Source organism: Xenopus laevis, chromosome 6L (genome assembly GCF_017654675.1).
Source record: "Xenopus laevis strain J_2021 chromosome 6L, Xenopus_laevis_v10.1, whole genome shotgun sequence".
NCBI classification, from domain to species: domain Eukaryota; kingdom Metazoa; phylum Chordata; class Amphibia; order Anura; family Pipidae; genus Xenopus; species Xenopus laevis.
In genome coordinates this window covers 110,995,366-111,019,508 of record NC_054381.1, presented here as the reverse complement: position 1 = coordinate 111,019,508, position 24,143 = coordinate 110,995,366, and the positions used below count along the sequence as shown (strand labels likewise).

The 24,143-nt window shown below is 40.0% G+C and overlaps 1 protein-coding gene across 1 annotated transcript; it reads right to left on the bottom strand.

Annotated features, from left to right (window-relative positions):
- Positions 1-1,463: 1,463 nt before the first annotated feature.
- Positions 1,464-23,587, bottom strand: twsg1.L (twisted gastrulation BMP signaling modulator 1 L homeolog; the record flags this gene model as incomplete). Its single annotated transcript, NM_001086401.1, is given in 5 exon segments — positions 1,464-1,766; positions 8,112-8,363; positions 11,690-11,789; positions 14,994-15,151; positions 23,490-23,587. Coding segments are annotated over 4 exon segments (657 nt in total). The 3' UTR covers positions 1,464-1,584.
- Between the last annotated feature and the right edge of the window lie 556 nt (positions 23,588-24,143).

The following is a 24,143-nucleotide window of genomic DNA, read 5'->3' as shown; positions in this document are numbered from 1 at the left end:
CCCCCCTCCCTTTTCTACTGTAATCTGAGCCCAGAGCAGGGAGAGACTCAGGCAGGAAGTGATGTCACACCATGTTAATACTGCAGCTCCTATCCTAAACAAACAGAGTTTCTAGAGCTTTTTACTCAGGTATGGTAAAACATTCTACAGAATAAATATAGCATTCTAGCTTGCACTATTGCAGCTAATCTATTGGCAATAAAATGCCTCCGTAGCTTTCCTTCTCCTTTAAGATGTGAGTCTAACTTCTCCCAAGAGACCTGTTATCTCATATTGTTACAATTACTTATCTGCTTATCTCAAAATTGTTACAAAAGTATCTCATCTGCTGCTGTGGCTGTTCTGTGCTCTCTGCCAAAAGCCAATTAAGTTAGAAACTTTGTTTCTTTTTGTGCTGTTCAGTGCAGAGAAAAACGGGACTTTCCAGTACAAATGAGGGACTGCGGGTTGAGCTCTCAAAAGAGGGACTGTCCCTCTAAAAAACAGGACAATTGGGAGGTATGAGATATATATATATATATATATATATTTTTTTTTATATAAGTGTACAATAAAAGCACGCAAACTAGTATTAATTAAACATATTCAAATTTCCTTAAAAAAATACCATACAACATTTAGGGGCACATTTACTAAGCTCGAGTGAAGGTTTCGAATGAAATACAACGTTGAATTTCGAAGTATTTTTTTGGGTATTTCGACCATCGAATAGGCTACTATAACCTTCGACTTCGATTCGAGCCACAACCTCTTGCTAACAATGTTGGGAACCTTTATGTCATTCAGATAAGCACAAACACACAAATCATCCAAGCTTGAGGCAGAGACACGCAAAATACATGGAAATGATGAAATTAATTAGCAGATTTCTACTGACCGGTTAAGAGTTTTAACTGAATGACAAATGAAAGTAAAAAATGCTGTATCACCCCTTCTATGAATCCAGTTTAGCTGTCTTCTTTTTCATTGTAAAGCAAGTATTCTACCAGAAAATGTTTTACAGTGATAGACAATGGGAAGTAAAGATAAGGTAATAACCAAAGTTTGCTGTGACACTATTCCCTATCACTATTAAATCAGTTTATTAAATCCACATTCCATTATATTAAGCCTATATTAAGCCTAAACTACCTTGTATTGGTGCAGTCTACTCAGTACCATCTATAGAACAACCTGTACTCTTCCTAAAGCAGTGGGTTGAAAAGCAGAGAAAGTATTTAAAAAAAAATAATAAAGCAGCTTATCAATCAAACTGCATAATGTTTCTTTGTGTCCAACACGATACCTGCAAATTTACATCATTTAGTTATAAAATAGAATATAAAATCTAAAATATGGAAAACTATAAAAACATTAAAAAAATATACATATTTTTTTACATATTTCACCAATCTGCATATGTGGTAAATATTTGTTTTGTCCCAGAATGAACCTTCTTTTTTTTTTTTTTTTTTTACTTCATCCTTTTCACTCCAAAAATGGTGTCGGAGATATAATTTGCCCAAAAATAGCGTACCTCAGTGGCATGAAAGGGGGTAAAATGCAATATAGAGTGAATTCTTTTCTTTTTCATGGAGATAGGACTTAAACCATACAGTTCACGCACTTGACTGTTTTGCTTCCGTAGTCAATACACTCGGGCCCCACACATTCGCAGCAAGCGTTGTGGAACCACCGGTACTTTGACGCTCCCATGGACTCGCAGGAAACCTTACACTGATGGATTGACATGCAGTCATCAAAATAGACCACTGTACACATGTGCTCTGCGGAGAAGAAGTTACAGATCTCATTAATAGACCGTTCTCATTAATAGAAAATAAAGGCTGATGAGAGCTAAAAGATTTCAATACATGCAGAAATGGAGAACTGAATAAAGCAGAAAAACATAAGAAACCGACTTCATGGAATTCTTCATCTATACATTCAGCAGAATTTAAACCAAGATATACCCCCCCCCATTGTCCTATTCTCAGTTTGACAAACTCAACAATTCTGAGTAGTCTCTACATTTTTTCACTCTTCATTAAGAGACACATTTGAAGCTCGACAGGTAATATTTCATACAGATAGTCTTACGTTCGCTCTCACAAGTAGAGTGAATTTATTCGCCAGCCATCGATTTGCAACGGAATTCCACATTCGCCATGTGCACATTTTTTTGCAAAACTGCTGCAAAAATTCAGCATGGAAAAATTTGCAGAGAAAAGAAAACACCCAGAAGAAAAACCACCCATTGACTAATGAATTTGGACAAAAAAGTTGCCATATGAAAAAACGCCCATTGACGTGGACTGAGGAAAAATTGTCGCACGTTAAATGCTATGCTAAGCTAAATCTATCAAATCATACTTCTATTAGTTTGTGCCAGAAAGTCTGTACGGTCCTAATACATTACTGACTGAAGACAAGATACAGTGAAGCAGTAAGACCATGAATGTGGCTCAAGAACATGTACTTTGTTTTCCAAATTCCAGCAAGATCAGGTTCTGGTGTTCTGCAAGAATTTTGTTCTATTAAGGTTCCTATCATTATTATTCCACAGAAAGATATTAAGGCATTTAAGGTGGCAAATAATTAAAAACTATACAAAATAAAATATAAAGGCCAATTGAAAAGTTGCTTAGAATTAGCCATTCTATAACATACTGAAATGTAACTTAAAGGTGAATCACCCCTTTAAGTTCCTTATGACATGGGGTTCATTTAGGTCTTATTCTCACATATATATATATATATATATATATAATACACAAAAGCCATGAATATCTTGTAAATTATATCCTTATAAACGGTGAGTTCTGATGTCATCAGTTATAAACGGTGAGTTCTGATGTCATTTCAGTCACATGACTCACTGAAATTTGTGTATTATAATAAATAAAGTACCCCCTGTTGCAAAATATGAGGATATTAGAAGTTACCTCGGAGTTCCATGACCTGTTTAAAAACACTCGGCCTTCGGCCTCGTGTTTTTATATGGTCATGAAACTCCTTGGTAACTTATAATATCCTTATATTTTACAAGAGGGGGTACTTTATTCACTATATATTATATAATACAAAAAATAGGTGCACTCAGAATCCCTGTCAAAGCCTAGGTGCTGAAACATGGAATCATAAATACGAATAAACAAAAAAAGTCCGCACTCATAGGTCCTTCACAAGACCTATGAGTGCGGACTTAACGTGAAACCCTTTTATTATCTATATAAAAGGACTCTCTGACCCATGGCCCTTCATGATGTTACATTATTACATAGTTAAATTGGGTTGAAAAAAGACAAAGCCCATCAAGTTCAACCCCTCCAAATGAAAACCCAGCATCCATACACACACCCCTCCCTACTTTTAATAAAATTCTATGTACCCATATCTATACTAACTATAGAGCTTAGTATCACAATAGCCTTTGATATTATGTCTGTCCAAAAATCATCCAAGCCATTCTTAAAGACATTAACTAAATCAGCCAGCCAATGTTAGATTACAACTCACAGCACCATCGACTTCTAATGGGTAGTGCACCATGTATATTAATAAACATGATATCGTAGACAATTTGTGCTCTTTTATTTTTAAACCTGTTGTGGTTTTTGAACAGGTTTAAAATTATCTGTGTTGTGTGCCATTTTAATTATATTAAACAAAGATATGTCACTTCAGGTCTTCTCCTATTCATCTCCCAGTATCTCATATAAACTTTTCTGCAAAGAGCAACCAGAGTTGAAACTCAAACTTGAAAAGCTGCAGAAGAAAACTGTAATTAATAAGAAGACAGGATACCACTGTCTGCATCATATATTTTAAGTAAATTACCACTTCAGCAGTCTTAAAAATGCTTTTCTGAAGTTTTAAATAACATCTGTGTTTAATTGTTCAACAGTGGTTTGGGTTATGAAAAGGCTTCTATTTGTGTAAGAGGTTAAGAAATGGTATTTAGATGTGCCTGCTTTGCATTATATACTTTCAGGTATAATAGATAGTGTTAAGATGACATGAAGAAAAATAGGTCTATTAAAAATAATTAAACAACTTTACTGCTGGAAAGAAATTGCCCGCCCCAAGCAGAGAGTCGGCCATACCAGAATACTGTGGGTGGCTTTCAGACACTAATAAAATGTTGCTTACAGCTTGATTAAAGCTCCATGGTAAAAAAAAAATGGGTGTGTATTTTTTAGAACTTTCCTTTTATTCAATTCATGTTTATTTTGCCCTCACTGACATCCCTGCTGCAGGAAGTTCTCTTCCGAAACTTTCATTAAATGTTTATTTGAAAAGTGCATCGCTTCTTAGTCACTTCGAGGCAATGGGGGTTATGTTAGGACATTAGAAATGAGGCCGAGAGGTCATGCAGCTCAAAATTTGGTAGATAGAGATTGAAATGGCAGCTAGTGAGTACATATATGACTTTTTGTAAAAACAAAAACCTGCTGTGCAGTATTAGGATGCGACTTCAGAAGTCCAATACATGTGGTTTCCATTAGCAGGTTTTGCGAGGATGGTACAAGTATATATTTTTTAATTCAGACAAAACTCTTCCTGAAAACAATTCTAGCTATCTACAGGTATGAGATCTCTTATATGGAATACAAAGGGGGGTTGTGGGAGCACTCCTAATGCTAAGTAAAAATGTAACACTCACTACACCTATTTCTACACCTAATTTAGCTTGTCCTTTACTTATTTTAGCTCACACCTATATTCTTACCTACTTATACCCATACTAACACATGGTTTGGGCAGTCACGCTCTCTTAAAAGCTGCAAGTTAGCAGCAGGGGAGCATCTAGCCTTCAGACTGAAACCAAGGTTCAGCAGACATTTACTTCAATTAATGCTACTATGCAGAGAGGCACACGATCCCTTATACTATGACCAGAGGTAAACAAGTTAGGGACCACCTTGTGGGGTTTAAATTGACGTGGTATGGTGGCTTATCAACTTTATGATCATAACTTTGTAACTAAAAACCCCTGTCTTTGTTAACACACACATTTGCATTTATACTGAATTAAGGTGGCCATACACGGATAGATCCGCTCGTTTGGCGATGTCGCCAAACGAGCGGATCTCCCTCCGATATGCCCACCTTGAGGTGGGCAATATCGGGCTGATCCGATCGTGGGCCCTAGGGCCCAACGATCGGATCCTAGCGTTCACCAAACGGGCGGTCGGATCGCGGGACCGCATCAACGAACAGATGCGGCCGCGATCCGACGGGATTTTTAATCCCATCCGATCGAGATCTGGCCGACTTTCGGCCAGATCTCGATCGGGGAAGCCCGTCGGGGGCCCCCATACACGGGCCAATAAGCTGCCGACACGGTCTGTCGGCAGCTTTTATCGGCCCGTGTATGGCCACCTTTACTTGGACAGGGGCCCAGGGAATGTGCACTGATTAATTTGGCCAAGTCAGTAGCACTTTATACTTTAATACATTTTTACTTAGCATTAGGAGTGCTCCCACAACCCCCCCTTGTAGCTCTTATATGGAAACCCGATATCCAGAAAGCTCGAAATTATGGGAAGGATAACTCCCAGAAAGTTCATTTTAAGCATAATTATTTTTTTTAAAAAGGATTTAGTTTTTTTTCCATAATAATAAAAACAGTGCATTGTACTTGATGATAACTAAGGTAGTATAAGATGACAAAATAATGCTACTGTTTTTTGTTTTTTTTTAAGTTTAAAGGGGTTATTTATTAATTTGAATTTTCCGGAATTTATTAAAGCCCGAGGGTGTTAAAAGTCCGAATAAAAAAGTACTCTGACTCAGACCTGCCGAGTTCATGTAGAAGTCAATGGGAGAAGTCCCAAAGATATCCTGATCTGCGATGGGTTTAGTGCAATAATAGAAAGATTTCGCGGTTTACGGTGATTCAAATTTTTTCAAGTTTTTTTCCCACACAGGAAATTTTCGGTAAATGTATTGCTAAATAAGGGGAAAACCCCCGTGCGGATTTGATCGGAGTAGCTTTCAGAAAATAGAGATATTTTCAGATTTTGATGAATAACCCCCTAAATGATTTTTGGCAGTTGTAAGGTATGGTGATCCAAATTACAGAAAGATCCCTTATCTAGAAAACCCGAATCCCCTCAAACGGCATGGCTATATCAGGTTAATCCATATGTTCGGCCCTAGGGCCAAATGATCAGATTATAACTAAGTGAACAGGCGCTGATGGGTCATAGGGCCGCATCAACTAGCCAATGCCAAATCGCCAGAAAAATCTCCCAGACTGATATCTTGGCCACACATCGATCTGGAAGACCTGTCGGAAGCCCCCATACAATAGCAGATAAACTGTTGAATCAGTCTAAAGGACCAATATCGGCAGCTTTAATCTGCCCGTGTATAGCCACCTTTAGTTACGCAGGTTGGACAATTTCAATCACACTGCCAGATTATCTACATTGCACTTAAAGGGATTCGGTCATGGTAAAACATGGTTTTTTACAAAATGCATCAGTTAATGGGGCTCATCCAGCAGAATGAAATGAAAATAAAAATTTTCAGAAATGAAATACAATTTTTCAAGAGAGCAAACAGGTTGTTTTTTTTTTACCGGTAATATTTAATTTCAAAATTTGATGTGGGGCTAGACATGTTCTTGCTTTCCCAAGTGCCTCCGTCATGTGACTGGTGCTCTTATAAACTTCAGCCACTTCAATTTACTGCTGCACTTCAAGATAGAGTGCTGTCACCCTTCTCCTTTTTCCCTCTATCAGCTTTTCAACAGAACAATGGTAGGGTAACAAGAAAATCCCTTCATTGCTAATAATGCCCCCAAGCCCCACTTAGTAAAACACCCAAGCCCAACTGCAACTACTTTGTCCACTCAGTAGGAGAAACAATAGCTTATCTGAAAGCAGTTCCATTGTAAAGTGCTAGATGTTTCTGACAGCAAAGGATCAGACACAAGGAATTGAGATGACTGCCTACACACCAATATTACAACTATTAGTTCAAGAATAACATTTTAAATGGTAGATTTGGTTACTTACAATGTACACAGTGTCATTTAGTGCTAAAAACTACACCATAAAAAGCATGACAGAAACTTTTTAAAGGAGAAATAAACCCTTGACCCCCTCTTCACTGCCCTCACTCCAGGCTCCCTGCCCGCGTTATTTTTCTTTTTAGAAGCCTCCCTTCTGCTGACCTGCTATAAATTTTCAGGGTTCTAGAGATTCAAATGGCCATCTTCCGTCTGTGTTCTCATCATTTTCTGACAGTTGCTGATACGGATCTTGCAGGAGCATGTGTAGTAGGGTAGAATGTGGAGTGTTTAATGCAAATGTGTAACAGATATTTTCAGGTGGGCCACTAGGGGGAGCTAGAGGATCAGTTAGGGAAAGTCCCCAGTGGGTGGAGAAAAAGAGGTTATAAAATGGAAGGTTACAAGCAGTAATTTTGGAGATGTGTCATGGCAAGTGAGAGGAGCAGCAGGCTCTGTAGCAGTAGAGTCATCTCTCGAAGGGGCTACTGATCCTAGTCAGTGAGAGGGCTAGTGGAGACCAGTACACTGTAGATAGCGTAAGGAAGTTAGGTGACTAGCATGGGCAGCTGTGGCCCCTACAAGGAGGTAGTGGGCATCATGTGCCCAGCTGGAAACACGCCAGTCAGGGCTTAAGAGGAGAGGCTTAGCCGGACGGATTTGGCCGGGACCCAAGAGGGGTGCCTGCGGAAGCAAGTCCCCCCCTGGCAGTGTGCAGCCACAGTAAGAATCATAGGAAGAGGGGTAGAGCTCTGTGAATGATGTGCTGTTATGATGAAGCCCAAGACCAATAAAGAAAGAAGTGGTTGACTATAACTCGCTCCAGTGTGTCGTTACTGGAGGAATCCCCCCACCCTACAGGTCGGTTATACATTGTGGTTAATACAGTGTGGCACAAAAGGCAGTTGCCCTGTTACACATGTGCAGTAGAAGAGGATTCAGGACATAGACTGAACGGCGCATGCTCCTTCAAGATCCGTGTCACCGCTCTACAGAAGAGGATCAGAAAACAGATGCAAAAACAGTTTGGGTGGAGTTGCCCTTTAAAAACAGATCATTTACTTGGAATGAATTAGGGAGGCAATCACAATAAAAGCATCTGCTTTCATACCCTTTTCATTGCTGTGCGACACCTGGACAGATACATTTTGCTGTTGTGGTTGGTTCACAGTTTCCAGGAAGGAGACCAGGTTCTCATGATGGGAAAGTTCCTCCACTACAGGAAAGGTTACAATATTCCAATTAAGTTGGGTGTCTCCCTCAGTTAGAGCCCGGAACAAGGATGGAATGGGTTCATGAAGTTCCTCTACTGTACTTTTGGAGGTTGGGGGCGTATCGCTGTAGTTCCTTGGGTTGCACATACCTTTAAGATACACAAAACATATTTTTAAGACGTCAAAATGAGTTTACCCAAATAACATTTAGTATTTACAAGGCATGCACTAACTGCTGGTCTAAATTTATACAAGGGATTCGGAAACGGTTCAAACAGTTCGCTGCCATAATATTTAAATAGATTTTCGGAAACTACACAATCAGAGGAATTGCTTAATATGTATGCTTAATAATTTTATGCTTTACTAAAATAAGGGGGTTATATTAACAGTCAAGTTGTTTTTTACCTGAAATATTCAAGTTTCCAAGGGTATTTTACAGTCAAAACATTTGGTTAAAAAAATAAAATAAAAAAAACACACTAGAATTTTTAATGTTTTATTAAAAAGAAACTCGAATTATTCGACATTTATTATACCCCAAAGCTGGAAATAGCTTGAATCCGAAAATACTCCAAGTAAAACATGTTGAGGTCATTTAGAAGTTAACAGTCCATTGAACCATTTGAAGATGTTTGTAGCCTTCGTGATGTTAGAGCGTTTCGAAAACTCAAACAATTTGAGTAATTGGGTTTTTCACCCTGAATTCATTGATTTAAGTTTTTTTTTTCAATTTTTTTCATAAATTAGAAATTCGGAGTTGTGAGTTTATTCATGGTATAAAAACAACCTCACAAACTCGCCCTTTGATAAATAACACCCTAAGTGTTTTTTATGAAATTCTCTTTAAAGCTTATAAGTCAACATTTCATTCTTTCTATATGCTCCATATTACAGCTTTGTATGTGCTAGTTTTTTATAATATATAAAACTAAAACCAAATAGCGATGCAACGTTATCTAAGCAAATTAATATCTACCCATTATCCAGAAAGCTCAAAATTATAGAAAGTATGTATGTAAGTATGCTGCTGCCATGCTCTTGGGCAACGGTTAACCCAAAACAGCCACTGGAGTGCAAGCCCCCGGAGAACCGAGCTAAGCAGTATTATTGGCTACAGGCAATTGTACTTAGGGCAGGATCTAAATAAAAAGGTAGTGAGAAATGCAACAAATTTAAAGTGGTAGTAGGGGTGTTGTAAGTTTGGTAAACATCTTATATATGTCAGTATCTTCACATCAGTCATACAAAAAGGGCTTTGTTTCATTCTGGGTTTATTTTTCTTTCTTAGGGACACGTTTTGATGGAAATTTTAATGGAAATTTCATCTTGCATCTGTATTTTTTTAAGTGATGTCAACCTCATACCACTGAACATCTGGAGATGTGCCTGGACTGCCAGTTAAAGGCCCTGGGAGGTAAGCGCTAGTCTGGCACTCAGTCTGTGCATGTCACCCGCAGTATCCCAGCGCAATTACACATTCTAATAAACATGACTAGTGCCAAGAGAGATCTGTTACAAACCTGTGTGCCTGGAGACAATCACACAAGGAACCAAATTGTTGGGGTTGGTCTTAAAAAAATAACTAGGGCTATTTTCTAAAACATGCTAAATTATTTCCGTTACAGGGGAACTCCACTCAACCGTTTTCCCAGCAGTGGAAGCAAATGTAGTCTCATGCACCTTTCCAATATAAATTAAAGATTTCAGTGGTTTTAACGTTATTTGTAAATGTAATTGCGTCTCAAAGCAGTATGTCTGGCTTCTGAAACGATGGGCCTATTTATTATGTGGTTTAAAACTAAATTCCCGAAAAATACGTTAGAAAAAAAGCGTTGTAAAATAAATGGCGAATTTATCAAGGTGTGTTTTATTTTCCACCATGCAAACACCAGATTTGCCACCATTTTTTAACACCGCTTCAGACCTCTGCAAGTAATTTCCTGCGGAAGTTGCTCAAGGAAAAAGCGCGTTAAAAAATGCCGCCAGTTTTTTTTTTTTTTAACAGAGATGCCTGGGAATGTGTGGTGAATTATTCTGCCGTTTTTTTGAACCACATAATAAATCCGCCTCATGTAGCATTCTCCTCCAGGTCTGTTAATCAGCTGGCTTTGTTCCAGTTGTGCAGAGAACAACCAGAGAGAGAGAGAGAGAGAGACTTCTTACAGTAGCAATTACACTTACTGATAACTTTAGAACTACTGAAATTTTTAAATGAATGTATATTAGAAAGTTGTTTGAAATTACTTAATATTTAATTATGCAAAAACTGCTTTGGGGCTAAAATATCATTTAATTATCCAGACTTTAACATATTTGATATTAGATTTGCCATTTATTGGGACGCTGCTCCAGACCTAGTTGTGGTTGCCAATGTGACTTCACCTTGAATGGCTGCCCCCGATGCCAGTCAGTAGAATGGCTGTCTCAGCTTCTATTCAGTAGAATGGCTCTACAATAGCTTATTTACATAAACTGTAGAAGTCTTCCTAAAGCAAATGCACACCAGTGAAAGGCAGCATTCCATTATATTAAAATGTATACAAAACACTTTCTTTTTTGCTTTTTATTTGTCCTTTAAGATCAAAATCTGACCTGAAGGTGGCGATGGCAAGATAATTCAGATCAGAGACCTATATGATGTGCTTACAAGTAGCATGCTCCAATGGGTACATAAGAACAATATATAAACTGTAGTCCTGTTTCTGTAGCATATACACCATTTTCCTGCACAGGACAGCATTAAATTTTTAAATGCATAAAAAAATTTAATATTTTTGGTAATACGGAGATGGGACCTGGGGTTTTCAGCCCAATGGATCTTTCTGTAATTTGGATCTTCATACATTAAGGGGGTTATTTATTAAGCTCCGAATATCTGAACCTAGAATAATTCGTAATTTTCAGAGCAAAAATAAAAAACTATAAATTTTTCGAGATTTATTAAAGTCTGATGGACTAAAAACTTTGAATCCGAAACCCCGACATCTAAAAGCTCTTGAGGTCCTGTATAAGTCAATGGGGAAGGTCCCCATCTGCTCTGATGTCTGTACTGATATCCGATGATTTTGACGCAAAAAAAAGTCCACAATTCAGAGTTTTCCGAGTTTTGCCCAACCTTATTTTTTTCGTGCTTTTTTCTTCATAAGGTCCGTTTGGGAATTCGGAGTTGGATATTAGAAATACTAAATATAAATTCAGACCTTGATAAATAACCCCCTAAATCTACTAGAAAATCATTCATCAAACATTATAGAAACCCAATAGGCTGGTTTTGCTTCCAATAAGGATTAATTCTATCTTAGTTGGGATCAAGTACAAGCTACTGTTTTATTATTACAGAAAAAATATTAAATCATTAAAAATTTTGGATAAAATGGAGTCTATGGGAACATACCTGTTGAGGGGGTAAACTACAGTGGGTGGATATTTGGGTGTTCTGTTGAAGTAATTTGTACATGGAGGATACACTTACCAACGCAGTCACAGCACTCGTCCCAGAGTGTGCCCAGGCACAGCATACACTCCTTGCAGCAGGAGCAGTTTCCATCCGTGGGCCGACACTGGCACAGCTCCTGGCAAAACACATTTTATTTCATGGCTTTGGTTCAAGGAAACACACTGACAGTGTAGCATGGCTGGCTGCCCTGAAAAGGCCATTCACTGTTTATAAACTACAGCTGCAGAGACAACATGTACTTTTGGATGTTTTTTTTTATGTGCTTACAGGTGCAACTGGACCATTTTCTATTTAAAGTGAACGTGTACTCCATTATTAACATCGGCTTTTACTATGAAGCTACCACACATCAGCATCAACCCCAAAGGCTAGAAGATCGTGTACCAGTTTAATTTCTGTTTGGCGTTGCAGTGGCTTTGGGCCAGGCACATCAGAAAGGGGATAGGGGCTAATTCCACCAAAAATTGCCTGGTGTGACAGTAGCCTTATAACAAAGAACAATGTAGACATACACACTGCTGTCAATGGTCCTTTACATGTACAAATAACTTTTACAGCCATTGAAAATATGTAATTAATGTAGATTGGATTGCAGTTTTCATTACAGTTTAGGGTTAGTTCACACGAGGAGATTCGGGGAGATTTTGTCGCCTGGCGACTAATCGCCTCTTCTTCTGAGTGACAATCCCCCCGAACTGCCTCTGCGTGTCTTCACATCCGCTATAATGAAAAGTTGCATGCGCTAAACCACACGCGGCGCTGCGTTTTCGGCAGGCGACAAAATCTACCCAAATCTGCTCGTGTGAACTTACCCTTATGGTTCGAGTTCCTCTTTAAATATCCATATTCACTCAGTATAACGTCTCTTAAAATAGCCAGAATTGGTATATCAGCTTAGTCCAAGTCATTAGCGAGATAATGATCCATTTCTGGTTTTATCAGGCCATTAACCACCCTTAAGAATTTGGTACAAAATGGAATACACAGACTGTTAAGGTGGCCATAGACGCAAAGATCCTATTGTACGAATAGAGGATTCGTACGATTTTCAGACCGTGTGTGGAGAGTCCCGACATTTTTGTCCAGCGAAGATCGGTTGATTGGTCGCTCGGACAGGTTTGATTTTGTACCTACTGTCCCGCCGGAGCCCATTGCGCTCTCGTCGTAATCTGATCGTTCGGCCATAGGGCCGAACGTTCAGATTACCCCCGATATAGCCATGCCCGTTAGTAGCATATCGGGGAAAGATCGTCTCGTTTGGCGTCTATGGCCACCTTTAGTTGACTGGAGACGGGGAGGTGGTCTGATTCTGCGAGAGGGAAAAGTATTTCTCACCTCTCAGATAGGGAACTTGGAACATTAACGATTTTTATACAAGAATTGTCAAAAACAAAATCACATCTGCCTTTAACAAAGAAGATAAATCCCTTGTATAAAGCTCTGCTAAACAGAGATAATGGGCCTTCAATCATGAAATCAAAGCAATCGCACTTGAGCGTTTCTACTGTATACACTATGAAAAGCTAAATATTTACATTTAGGCCTTAGGCAGAGCGCAAGGGCTCCGGGATGTTTGATCAAGCAAATGAGTGTTCTGGAATCCGGCTTTTATGGCTTTGTTTGGTTTTTCTTAGTAACTATTTTTCTAGAAAGATGGCAATGCGCATTGCAACACCCACAGACACCTGGTCTGCAGTCGAAAGAGTCTGTCGGTCTGACTGACAAGTAAAAGGGAAGTCATTAAGCGACATTAGGCTGCTGTGTACATATGTACAAATTACCTGCAGACAATAACAAGGCTGGGGGGGAACATGGCTGCAGGAGAAATACAATTAGTGTGAAAGGCACACACACACGGCTGACAAACAGCTGGATCTCCAGGTCCAAACATTCCTGTTTTTTTCCTTCATGGAACAGGAGGCAAAACAGGAGAAAACTGTCCTGGCACACATCAGATTTTCCACCCAGTGAACAGAGTCATGTTTTACACCTGTGTATGTCTCGTGACTCTGCCAGTACAGGCAGCGCCGACCCATAATGAAAGGGGTTATGTATTTTTAGCAGAATATTCACATTTAGCAGATGCTTGTTGCTGCATGTGATCCTAGATGGAATATGTTAGGCACGGTCTTAATTCCAAACAAATATGTGCATCCAAATAAAAACAGCAGATTCCTCAAGTTCTAAAACAATATCACACACACACACTGTATATAAATGATATATATTTTTAAATTGTGTTAATAACCTGTTGTTACCAGAATGAAAAATTCCCTCTTAATGTAAAAACCTCCCCGTTTGAAGTTAAGACATTCCGGTGGGGGGTGTAATTTAATGTAAATTTGCATAGCAAGCAGGTCTTAATGGGGCAATTTACACCTATTTGTAGGGCTGGTGTTGGAAATGCATTCAGCCTATTGACTTTATCATTGTGCTGTCAGATATAGCAGAGTAAATACATCCCCTTCCTCCCACTTAGGTTCTTTATCTACTTAGGTCAGGAGAGATTGCTGGCAGGTCCGGACTGAGAATTAAAATAGGCCCTGGCATTTCAGGTACACAGAGGCCCAATCAGCCTACATAGAGGCCCAAACAGCCCACCAAATACTGACTTTCTATGGGACCTTATAGCAGCCCCTCTGGCATTTGCCAGAACCCACAAATTGCCAGTCCGGGCCTGATTGCAGGTATACAGAGCACTATCTCCTCTTATGCACTAAAAGAACAGAACTTCTGGTTGCCGTACATTTAGTTCTTGAAGTCCCTGACAAATAGCTTTCTGATCCAAAGATGTCAACTTGAGGCCAATCCTGTATGTTATCCAACTGATCAGCCCGCAGAGTCAAAATACATTAGTATACAGGTATGGGATCCGTTTTCCAGATGCCCATTATCCAAAAAGGTTGGTTTGGTTCACACTAAACAGTCCACTGCATAAACAACACCCCCCTTTCCCAGCTGTAGCCTTGTTAGTTCTTGCTGCTCTTTCCTTACATATAGAAAAGTCTGTGCTTGGATACCATTCTCTTGGCTGAAAATGTTAAATTCCAGCTCTGGGCTGTACTACTAAAGGTGCATGGGCTGGATACAGAGATTTTTTTTCATTTTTTTTTTATTATTTCAGTCAGTCGGTTTTATGGCCTCTTATTTGTACAATATAATATAATCACAATTTAATCCAGCCCTCAGGCATATGGCTGATCATTGGAGAGCACTGGCCAGCTCACTAACAACCTTTAGCCAGTACAACTGGTCCCTTCAAATGCATCTGTACATATTACACTTGTAAAGTGCACAATATATGTGGGGTAAACCTTACCTGTATTAGACATTTGCTGACATCACTTGCACAAAGTGCCTTATTGCAGCAATGAATGGGCAAAATCCATAGAGAGCAGAGGAGCAGAGCCGCCGCTGGAATATGAAGGAAAGAGGGCTTCATACTTGGCCACTAAAGAGTGATATGTCCCAGGGCCACTAGAAGTAAACAGAAATACATATCAGTGAGTTCAACTGGATCCAATTACAACCTAGATGTCTCAGTTATAATCACAGGTTTTTAAAATCGGTACACAGCAGTTTCTCCTCTCTGTTATTAAACTGCAGTTAACAAGAATAGGAACTTAAAGCAGAGAATGATATGTACTAATCCTGGCCATTTAGCATCTCCAAATACAAATACAAAAAGCAGACCCTATGGTTGCAACCTGAAGGGCAAAATGCAGAGTGCCTCATAAAAAGACATACCACCATATGTAATAAGAGGCATTACATTTGCCCACAAGCAGTAACGCATAGCAACCAATTAGATGTTTGCTTTTAAACAGGTGACCAGTAAATGCTGCCTGCTGATTGGTTGCTATAAGTTACTGCTCTGGGGCAAACTTAGTGCCTTCTATTATCTAACCTCAATAGCGTTTGTGTTCTTTGTTCAAAATGCCCAAAAATATAAATTTAAAAAGAAACTAAAACATTTCCATTATAGTAACCCTTCCTAACAGGTAGGATGCTATAAGGGCAGCAAGAAGTACTTGTGTCTTTGGCTTTACTACTGTATGACTCCCCATACCTTATATTCTCAGCTTGAGCAGCCCACTGAAAAAAAACCTGGGGCAAATAGGTAGCCCTTGTGTTAAGATTGTGATATTGGTACCCAGGGCCGCCATCAGGGGGTATGGGGTACGAGTGTCCCAGCCCGGGCCTTAACAGTGCCGAAGCCTGTGGGCATTTCGAAGTCCCAAACAGCCGAAATGCAGAAGTGCCGAAAAGCTGAACAGCCGAAGTCCCGAAGCGGCGAAAAAGCCCCTACGCCACGAAAACAGCCAAACTCCCGAAGCGGCAGAATGACCGAAGTCACGGAAACAGCCGATATTGAAGTCCTGAAGCGGCGAAAATACCCAAAGTCATGAAAGGAGGTGAAGTTGAAGTCCTGAAGCCATGAGTTCAATTCTACTGAACACCAATTTATGTTTTATTTTTTTTTTTCTAATCCCCTGGCCACCAATATATTATTTTAATACTCTATAGGCCCCTGCCACCAATGTTGTTTTTAAAAAATATTCTTTGAGGCCCCAATTTTTTTTTAACTTGTAAGGGGGCCCTGGCACCAATGTTTATTTTTTTCTTTTCAATAAATTTTTATTATTTTTCAAAAAGGAAAAGAAAAAGGGTTATCGTTTGTTACAGACAAAGTGTGACATGTACATTGTATAACATGTTGCAATACATAATAAACAGATGGAACATGTATCATATTAAGACATGTCGAATGTAACAGTTGACCAGTATGTTCAACATGTTTTTTTTTTTAACTTATAGGGGGGCCCTGGTCACCAATTATTTTTTTCAACTTGTAGGGGGCCCTGACCCCCAATTTTTAAAAAAAAAAAAAAAAACTTTTAAGGGGGGGCTCTGGCACCACAATTTTTCTTTAACTTATAAGGGGGCCCTCACCATCAATAGCTTTATATAACTTTGTGTGTGGGGGGGGGTTACCTTTTTTAGCACTGATGTCCGTGTGGTCTTTTAACTGTTGTGTGGAGTAGGCGGGATCTGGGGTGGGGCTTGGGGGCTGAGGTGGTGGCCCCAAAAATTTTGTTGCATGGGGCCCTGTGATTTCTAATGGTGGCCCTGTTGGTACCAGTTCTTGACTGAAGCCTTAGCGGTCCAATATATGTTATTAGGGATGCACCGAATCCAGGATTCAGTGCGGGATTCAGCCATTTTCAGCAGGATTTGGCCGAATCCTTCTGCATAGCTGAACCGAATCCTATTTTGCATATGCAAATTAGGGGCGGGAGGGAAATCTTGTGACTTTTTGTCACAAAACAAGGAAGTAAATAATGTTTTCCCCTTCCCAGCCCTAATTTGCATATGCAAATTAGGATTTGGTTTGGTCGAATCTTTCGCGAAGGATTCGGGGGTTCGGCCGAATCCAAAATAGTGGATTTGGTGCATCTCTATATGTTATAGTAGTACAGAGAGGTGGCAATAGACACTCCTAATTTATATAAATTCTGTAGCCCCGGCCCCCTCATAAGTAAAGACAGCCCTGTGTATAGTGCACATAAAACACTGAGCTAAACATCATTCTGCTTTTCAGAAGTATGCAGGGCATTCTTCTGCCTTATGACTCACACAGCTATGTATCACATTACAAATATATTCATCTCCAGAGGCAAGCTCAGGATTTCCACCAGAGGGATTCCACCTTTACATTCCACCAGCAGCATTTTCATCTTCTCTACATGTCCATAAGCTGCAAATCTGCCATTTACCTAACAACCAAGCATTTCATGCCCTGGCAAGTCTACACATCCCACTACCGTGCAAATTTGTACCAGCGCTAGATTTCATGTAACAACTTCTCATTTTAAGCCTGGGACACATGACTGGCAGCCACAGGCTATAGCATCTGGGCTTGCCATTGTGTGGCACTCAGCCTCTAACGTTTCCATGCTAACCCATTTGCTTCTGCAGAACAAAAGGTAAGAACAAAATCAGGAAATATTATTCACCTTCTTTGCGGAGTTATTAAAGCCAAACATTGTACCTGATTGTACTGGGGACATAATATGAATCCTGTTGGTGGATCCAGATTTTCCTTTTAACCCAAAACATAGGCCTTCGTATAAGATACCTGTCAAATCAGTCACATTGGCTGCTAACTCTACCGCTACATAAATTGGAAGCTTATTGGCCTGTCCATATGAATATAATGAATGCCCAGCCAATAGGGATCTGCCAGATATCATTCAGGCACATGTGAAATTTTTTCAGGAGAGGCCCACATTGGGCTATAGATGCAGTTGTCTTTCAGTGGGTTTGAATAAACTCTATTGTGATCCTTTGGGTGGGATTGGGTTCTTCTTGGCTAGAAAATGTAATTGGTGAAAGTAAACATTCCCTATTATTCCATTATGTAACAATTTTTTGATATCATTGCCTTTTATATCATGGATATCCAACATAAATCAAACATGCTGTGGTTGAATTACAACTCTCAAAGTTTATCCCAAATCTAGATATTTCTTAAAGGGATACTGTCATGGGAAAAAAAATTTCCAAAATGAATCAGTTAATAGTGCTGCTCCAGCAGAATTCTGTACTGAAATCCATTTCTCAAAAGAGCAAACAGATTTTTTTATATTCAATTTAGAAATCTGACATGGGGCTAGACATTTTGTCAATTTCCCAGCTGCCCCTGGTCATGTGACTTGTGCCTGCACTTTAGGAGAGAAATGCTTTCTGGCAGGCTGCTGTTTTTCCTTCTCAATGTAACTGAATGTGTCTCAGTGGGACATGGATTTTTACTATTCAGTGTTGTTCTTAGATCTACCAGGCAGCTGTTATCTTGTGTTAGGCAGCTGTTATCTGGTTACCTTCCCATTGTTCTTTTGTTTGGCTGCTGGGGGGGGAAGGGAGGGGGGTGATATCACTCCAACTTGCAGTACAGCAGTAAAGAGTGACTGAATTTATCAGAGCACAAGTCACATGACTTGGGGCAGCTGGGAAATTGACAAAATGTCTAGCCCCATGTCAGATTTCTAAATTGAATATAAAATAATCTGTTTGCTCTTTTGAGAAATGGATTTCAGTGCAGAATTCTGCTGGAGTAGCACTATTAACTGATTTATTTTGAAAAACATATTTTTCCCCATGACAGTATCCCTTTAAGTTAAGTTTTTGTTCCAACCTTGTGTGGGTCTCCCTTCTCCTGTAACTCTGTTTCTGTCCTGCATATTAGCTCTGTACCAAATCTAATTATAGGGGATCCCTGGTCCAGCATGTGCTTTCTCCATATTCTGTAGGTGAACACAGGATGGAAGGCACATATAGCTACATTATTTTGTCCTACATTGGCAGGACAGTCTGAACCTGAACAAATGGAACCACAAAAACTGAAGAGGGGCCAATACCCCATTCTGTTCTATGTCCAGCAAGGTACATTGGAAGTATCTGTATGTCTTTGACTATGGGAGTACAGATACTAATAGCCTAATTACTGATCAAGTTATCAATCTGAATGTAACCAGTAAGCAAAAACAAACAAAAAAAGCAGAAAGTTATGTGGATGCTTCTGTACTGTTTGACCTCAACCAAGGTATCTATAAAAAAGCAGGGGTGATATCTATTTTGAACAAACAAAAAATAAATCCACCAGTTACCATAATTAGGTTTATAAAATGCCAGTGTCTTAAATGTCAATGTATCTTTAGAATCTAAAAAGTGAAAATACTTTTTAACCAAATACAGTTTCTAACTGTGTTGCTTGCATTTTCAGATGAAATCCCTTGGCAGCAGCCATATTTTTGTACAAGTATGGGAAACCCATCATCCAGAAAGCTCAAAATTACAGGAAGGCCATCTCCGGCTGACTATTTTAATAAAGTAATTGAAATTTTTTGAAAAAGATCTTTTTCTTTGTAGCAATAAAACAGTACCTTGTATGTGATCCCAAACTAAGTTATAATTAATACTTATTGGAAGCAAAACAGTCATATTGGGTTGAATTAATGTTAAAATGATTTTTAGGAGCCTTAGGGCTCTTACACATGAGCGTTCTGACCTGCGCTCCCCTGCGTTCCGTTTTTTGGCGTTCAGCCGCAGGGGAGCGCAGGAATAGACACAAGTCATTATTTGAAATGGGGCTGTACTCACTCAGGCGCGTGTAGGCGCCGAACGCAGGTTCAGACGCAACATGCTGCATTTTTCCTGCGTTCAGCGCCTACACACGCCTGAGTGAGTACAGCCCCATTTCAAATAATGACTTGCGTCTATTCCTGCGCTCCCCTGCGGCTGAATGCCAAAAAACGGAACGCAGGGGAGCGCAGGTCAGAACGCTCATGTGTAAGAGCCCTTAAGGTACAGAGATCCAAATTACAGAAAGATCCTTATCCTTTATCCGGAAAACCCCAGGCCCTGGGCATTCTGGATACCTTTAAAAATATTATAGAGCATCATCATAACCTGGCTGATCAATTTCCTGACAGATGTCGGCCGAAAAATCATAAGATGTTCGATTGATTGAATCCCACTATCCGCACGATAATTTCGAAGGATTGTCAGACTTCGCTAAAATTGGTTGTTCTGCAAGAGAAATCTTTGCGTCTATGGGTACCTTAAGCTTCCCAGTAGACACAGAATTCAAGTACAGGTATGGGACGTGTTATACAGAATGCTCGGGACCTGAGTTTTTCCGGATAACAGAACTTTCCGTATTTTGGAGCTTCATACCTTAAGGGTAGGGGCAGATTCGGGGAGATTTAGTCGCCTGGCGACTAATCGCCTCTTCTGCCTCACGAGGAAACTTCGGGCGATTTCAGAAAATTGAAGCGCTGGGAGTGCATTGCGCAGGCGTTTTCTCATTCAAGCAAGCGGAAGGCAGTTCGGGGAGATTGTCGCCCCGCAGAAGAGGTGATTAGTCGCCAGGCGACTAAATCTGCCCGTCTGCCATCAGCCTTAGGATAGGACTCCATAAGCGTTTTTGTCGCGATCCGACGCACTGCGACAAAAGCATGCGACAAAAATAAGGTAAGTAATAGATTTGTCGCATGATGTCGCAACGTTGTCGCAACGCAGTGTGCAGTCGGATCAACGCTGCAACATAATGCGACAATTCTATTACCTTATTTTTGTTGCAGCACGTCGGATCGCGACAAAAACGCTTGTGGAGTCCTACCCTAAGTCTACTAGAAAATCATGTAAACGTCAAATAAACCCAATAATCTTGTTTTGCTTCCAATTTGGATTAATTATATCTATGTTTGGATCAAGTATAAGGCACTGTTTTATTGTTAGAGAGAAAAAGGAAATCGTTTTTAAAATGTTGGATTTTTCGGGTTAAAATGGAGTCTATGGGAGACGGCCAATCCGTAATTCGGAACTTTCTGGATAAAGGATCTCATACCTGTACTTTCAAATGTATATGTGGCAGATTTTTGGCATTACCTGCTTTTTAAAGGCAAAGCAAATGCAAACTAACTAACTACAAACATGATATAGTAATCCATTCAATTGCTTCTTTATTAGATCTTCTTATTGTACTTGCAGAAGTGGTCAAGCTAAAAAAAATCTAAATGTTGATACCCCCCCACACACACAAATAAACCCTATATAAGGGGAATGTTTTCCTCTGAGTTATATAGTAGTAAGTCCTCCCCAAGAATGCAATAAACACCAGGCATGTTAACCCTACTGCCCTGTCGTTGTAGCACATATAGCAGCCATGCTGGGAGCGGCACTTTCCTCCTGAGTGCAGTCACTTAGTAAAAAGTAAAAAAAAAGGATCTCATTATCCAGAAACAAGTGGAGATTGTAGCAGCAAATCCCATTTTGAGGCAGGTTTAGTCCCTACTAATACCAATAAGATAAGCAAATGGAATATTCAACCTGACAGCTGCTTCTTTAACACACTGGGTGGAGTAGGATTGTTTTAGCCCTAAACAGTGCAGATTGTTTTTACTTTCTTTACAAGCAACACTAGTCAATAAAAGGTAACGAGCTCGGCTTTATTTGATTGTCTGTGGCAGGTTCCAGCAACCCATTTAGCATAAAAAATAAAGAAGTGCAACCTGGAGGGCAATAGGGAATTCACAAACGTAGCTTTGGTAGGAGAGCCCGAGACGTCACCTGATGTCTTAAACAGGATTTTTGCATAGTGAAAAATAATGTCATTCTAAGCAACGTATTCACACATGCCCAGTGGTTTTAATGTTATTCTTAATTGCTGTTATTTGTTTATTTCTTTCTGTGCCTTTCTAAGGGCTCTTACACACGGGCGGTTTTCCTGCGCTTTTCGTTGCGCTTTCTTCCGTTCAGACGCAGGGGAGAGCAGGAGTAGACGCACTCAATTATTGTGAAGGGGGCTGTACTCACACAGACGCATGTATGCGCCGAACGCAGGTGAAATGCAACATGCTGTGTCCCATCTGCGTTTGGCACTTACATGCGTCTGTCTGAGTACAGCTCCCTTCACAAAAATTGAGTGCGTCTTCTCCTGCGTTCCCCTACGTCTGAATGGAAGAAATCGCAAAGAAAAGCGCAGGAAAAACCGCCCGTGTGTAAGAGCCCTAATCCTTGTAGCACTAGTCAGTTCTCCTCCAGGGCTGAAACATTTGCTACAGTTTTCTAGTAGTCAGAAGCAGAGAGCATGTGAGCAGCCAGACAGATACAGCTTCCAGTGGCCAATACATTTACACATAGGTTCAAAACTGCTGGAAAATTTGAATTAATATTTATTAGAAAAAAAAATTCTTAAAATAAGAATTGTATCCATAATAAGGTTTTAGAATTCGATTTCCAGCCATAAAATAAAAAACACTTTTTTTATTTTAGGAATGAACATTACACTAATTCTATATGTTGCCTGACTGTCAGTCACATCATTTGAAGCCACCCCTCCCTTCCCTCAAAAAGGAACTATCCATAATTATAAATACATTATCAGAGTACACCATAACCAACCTTGTGTAGGGTTAACGGCTGTCATATGGAACATAGATCTTAAACTCACTAAACACATTAATGCATTCCAGGCCTAAGACTGTGGATGACAAGTTTAATAGGAGAGGGGAAAAGATGCCCCAACTATAATTAGGGATCACTAGATGCTCTGCAAAACATATTGGTTTATTTTCCAGCATCTCCACAGTGGAAGCTGCCATACTGTGTGTTGCCTGTAAAGTCTCTAATTAAACAATGCTTTTGACTAGGCTAATTACACATGAGTAGCCTTGTTCTGTGACAAGTTTGACAATTGATGTTGAAGACTGGTCAGTATAATGTCCCTTTAAGTAACAGAAGGTAACTTTAGCAAAGCAGAACGGCGGCCTCTTGCCTGCTGATAGTACTGACTATTTCTTCCTCAGATGGGATGAACATGATGGCAGAGCATATGCTTCATTACACCATAATCTAAAGGTGTTAAAGGTCTCAGTGACCATGGCAGGGTTAATATGGAGTATAAACTATAGGAGAAAAGCAAAGTTACCTGTGCTGCACACACACATCCTAATGCAACAGAGCAGCACAAGCTGTTACAGATTGATACACAATGGGTTAAAAGCTTAAAGTGAATAACAGAATTGGTTAATTCAACCCATCAGTCACCCACACTTTGTGCAGTCTGGACAGAGAATGGTGACTTTATTATTACAGCACATAAGCTGCCACTGCTGGAGGGTATTATACAGCCATCAGATGAAGATGATGATGATGGTATGTGCTTCCCTCACACTCAAATTCAGAAGCATAAAAAGCCCAACAAGCATATGGTTCCCCAGTCATAGGGGTTAATGCCCAGGCTGGCGCTTACCTGTGAATGGGCAGAGCTGCTGTTGTGTAAATCCTGGGCTTAACCCTGCACGTCCTTCCCTGAGAGCAGGAGCCCAGCAATGCAGCCCAGTGATCACTCCCAGAGCTTGATGGCGTGTGGAAGAGAAGGAGAAGGAGGAGCAGGGATATCCCAGCCCCCAATATGCTCACACACAAAAACTTCCAGCCAGTTTCCACAGCCCCTCCCTTCTCTTTTCCATTCTCCTGGAGACTCACAACTGTCTTTCCACTCTCTACCCAACACCTTCTCCTCCTATAGCTCTAACTACGACAAACAGTGCCAATAACTGCCAATGAGCTGCACTCGTACCATATCCCAATTTAATATAAATATACAAATATTTCTGTACTCTGCCCATGTACTGTCCTGCTTTTAATTAGGCATAAACTTACTTACATAAAACAAACTGGGGCTCTTTTATAAAGACTGGGCAAATTTGCTCTTGGGCAGTAACCTATGGCAACCATTCAGATTATTGCTTTCAGTGTTCAGCCTGTAGCTGACTGAAAAAAGCTAATCACTGATTGGTTCAGTTGCGATAGGTTACTGGCCAGGTGAAAATGTGCCCAGCAGTGATGTGCGGGTCGAGAATTTCTCGACCCGCACCCGACCCTAACCCGCACGCTCCCTACC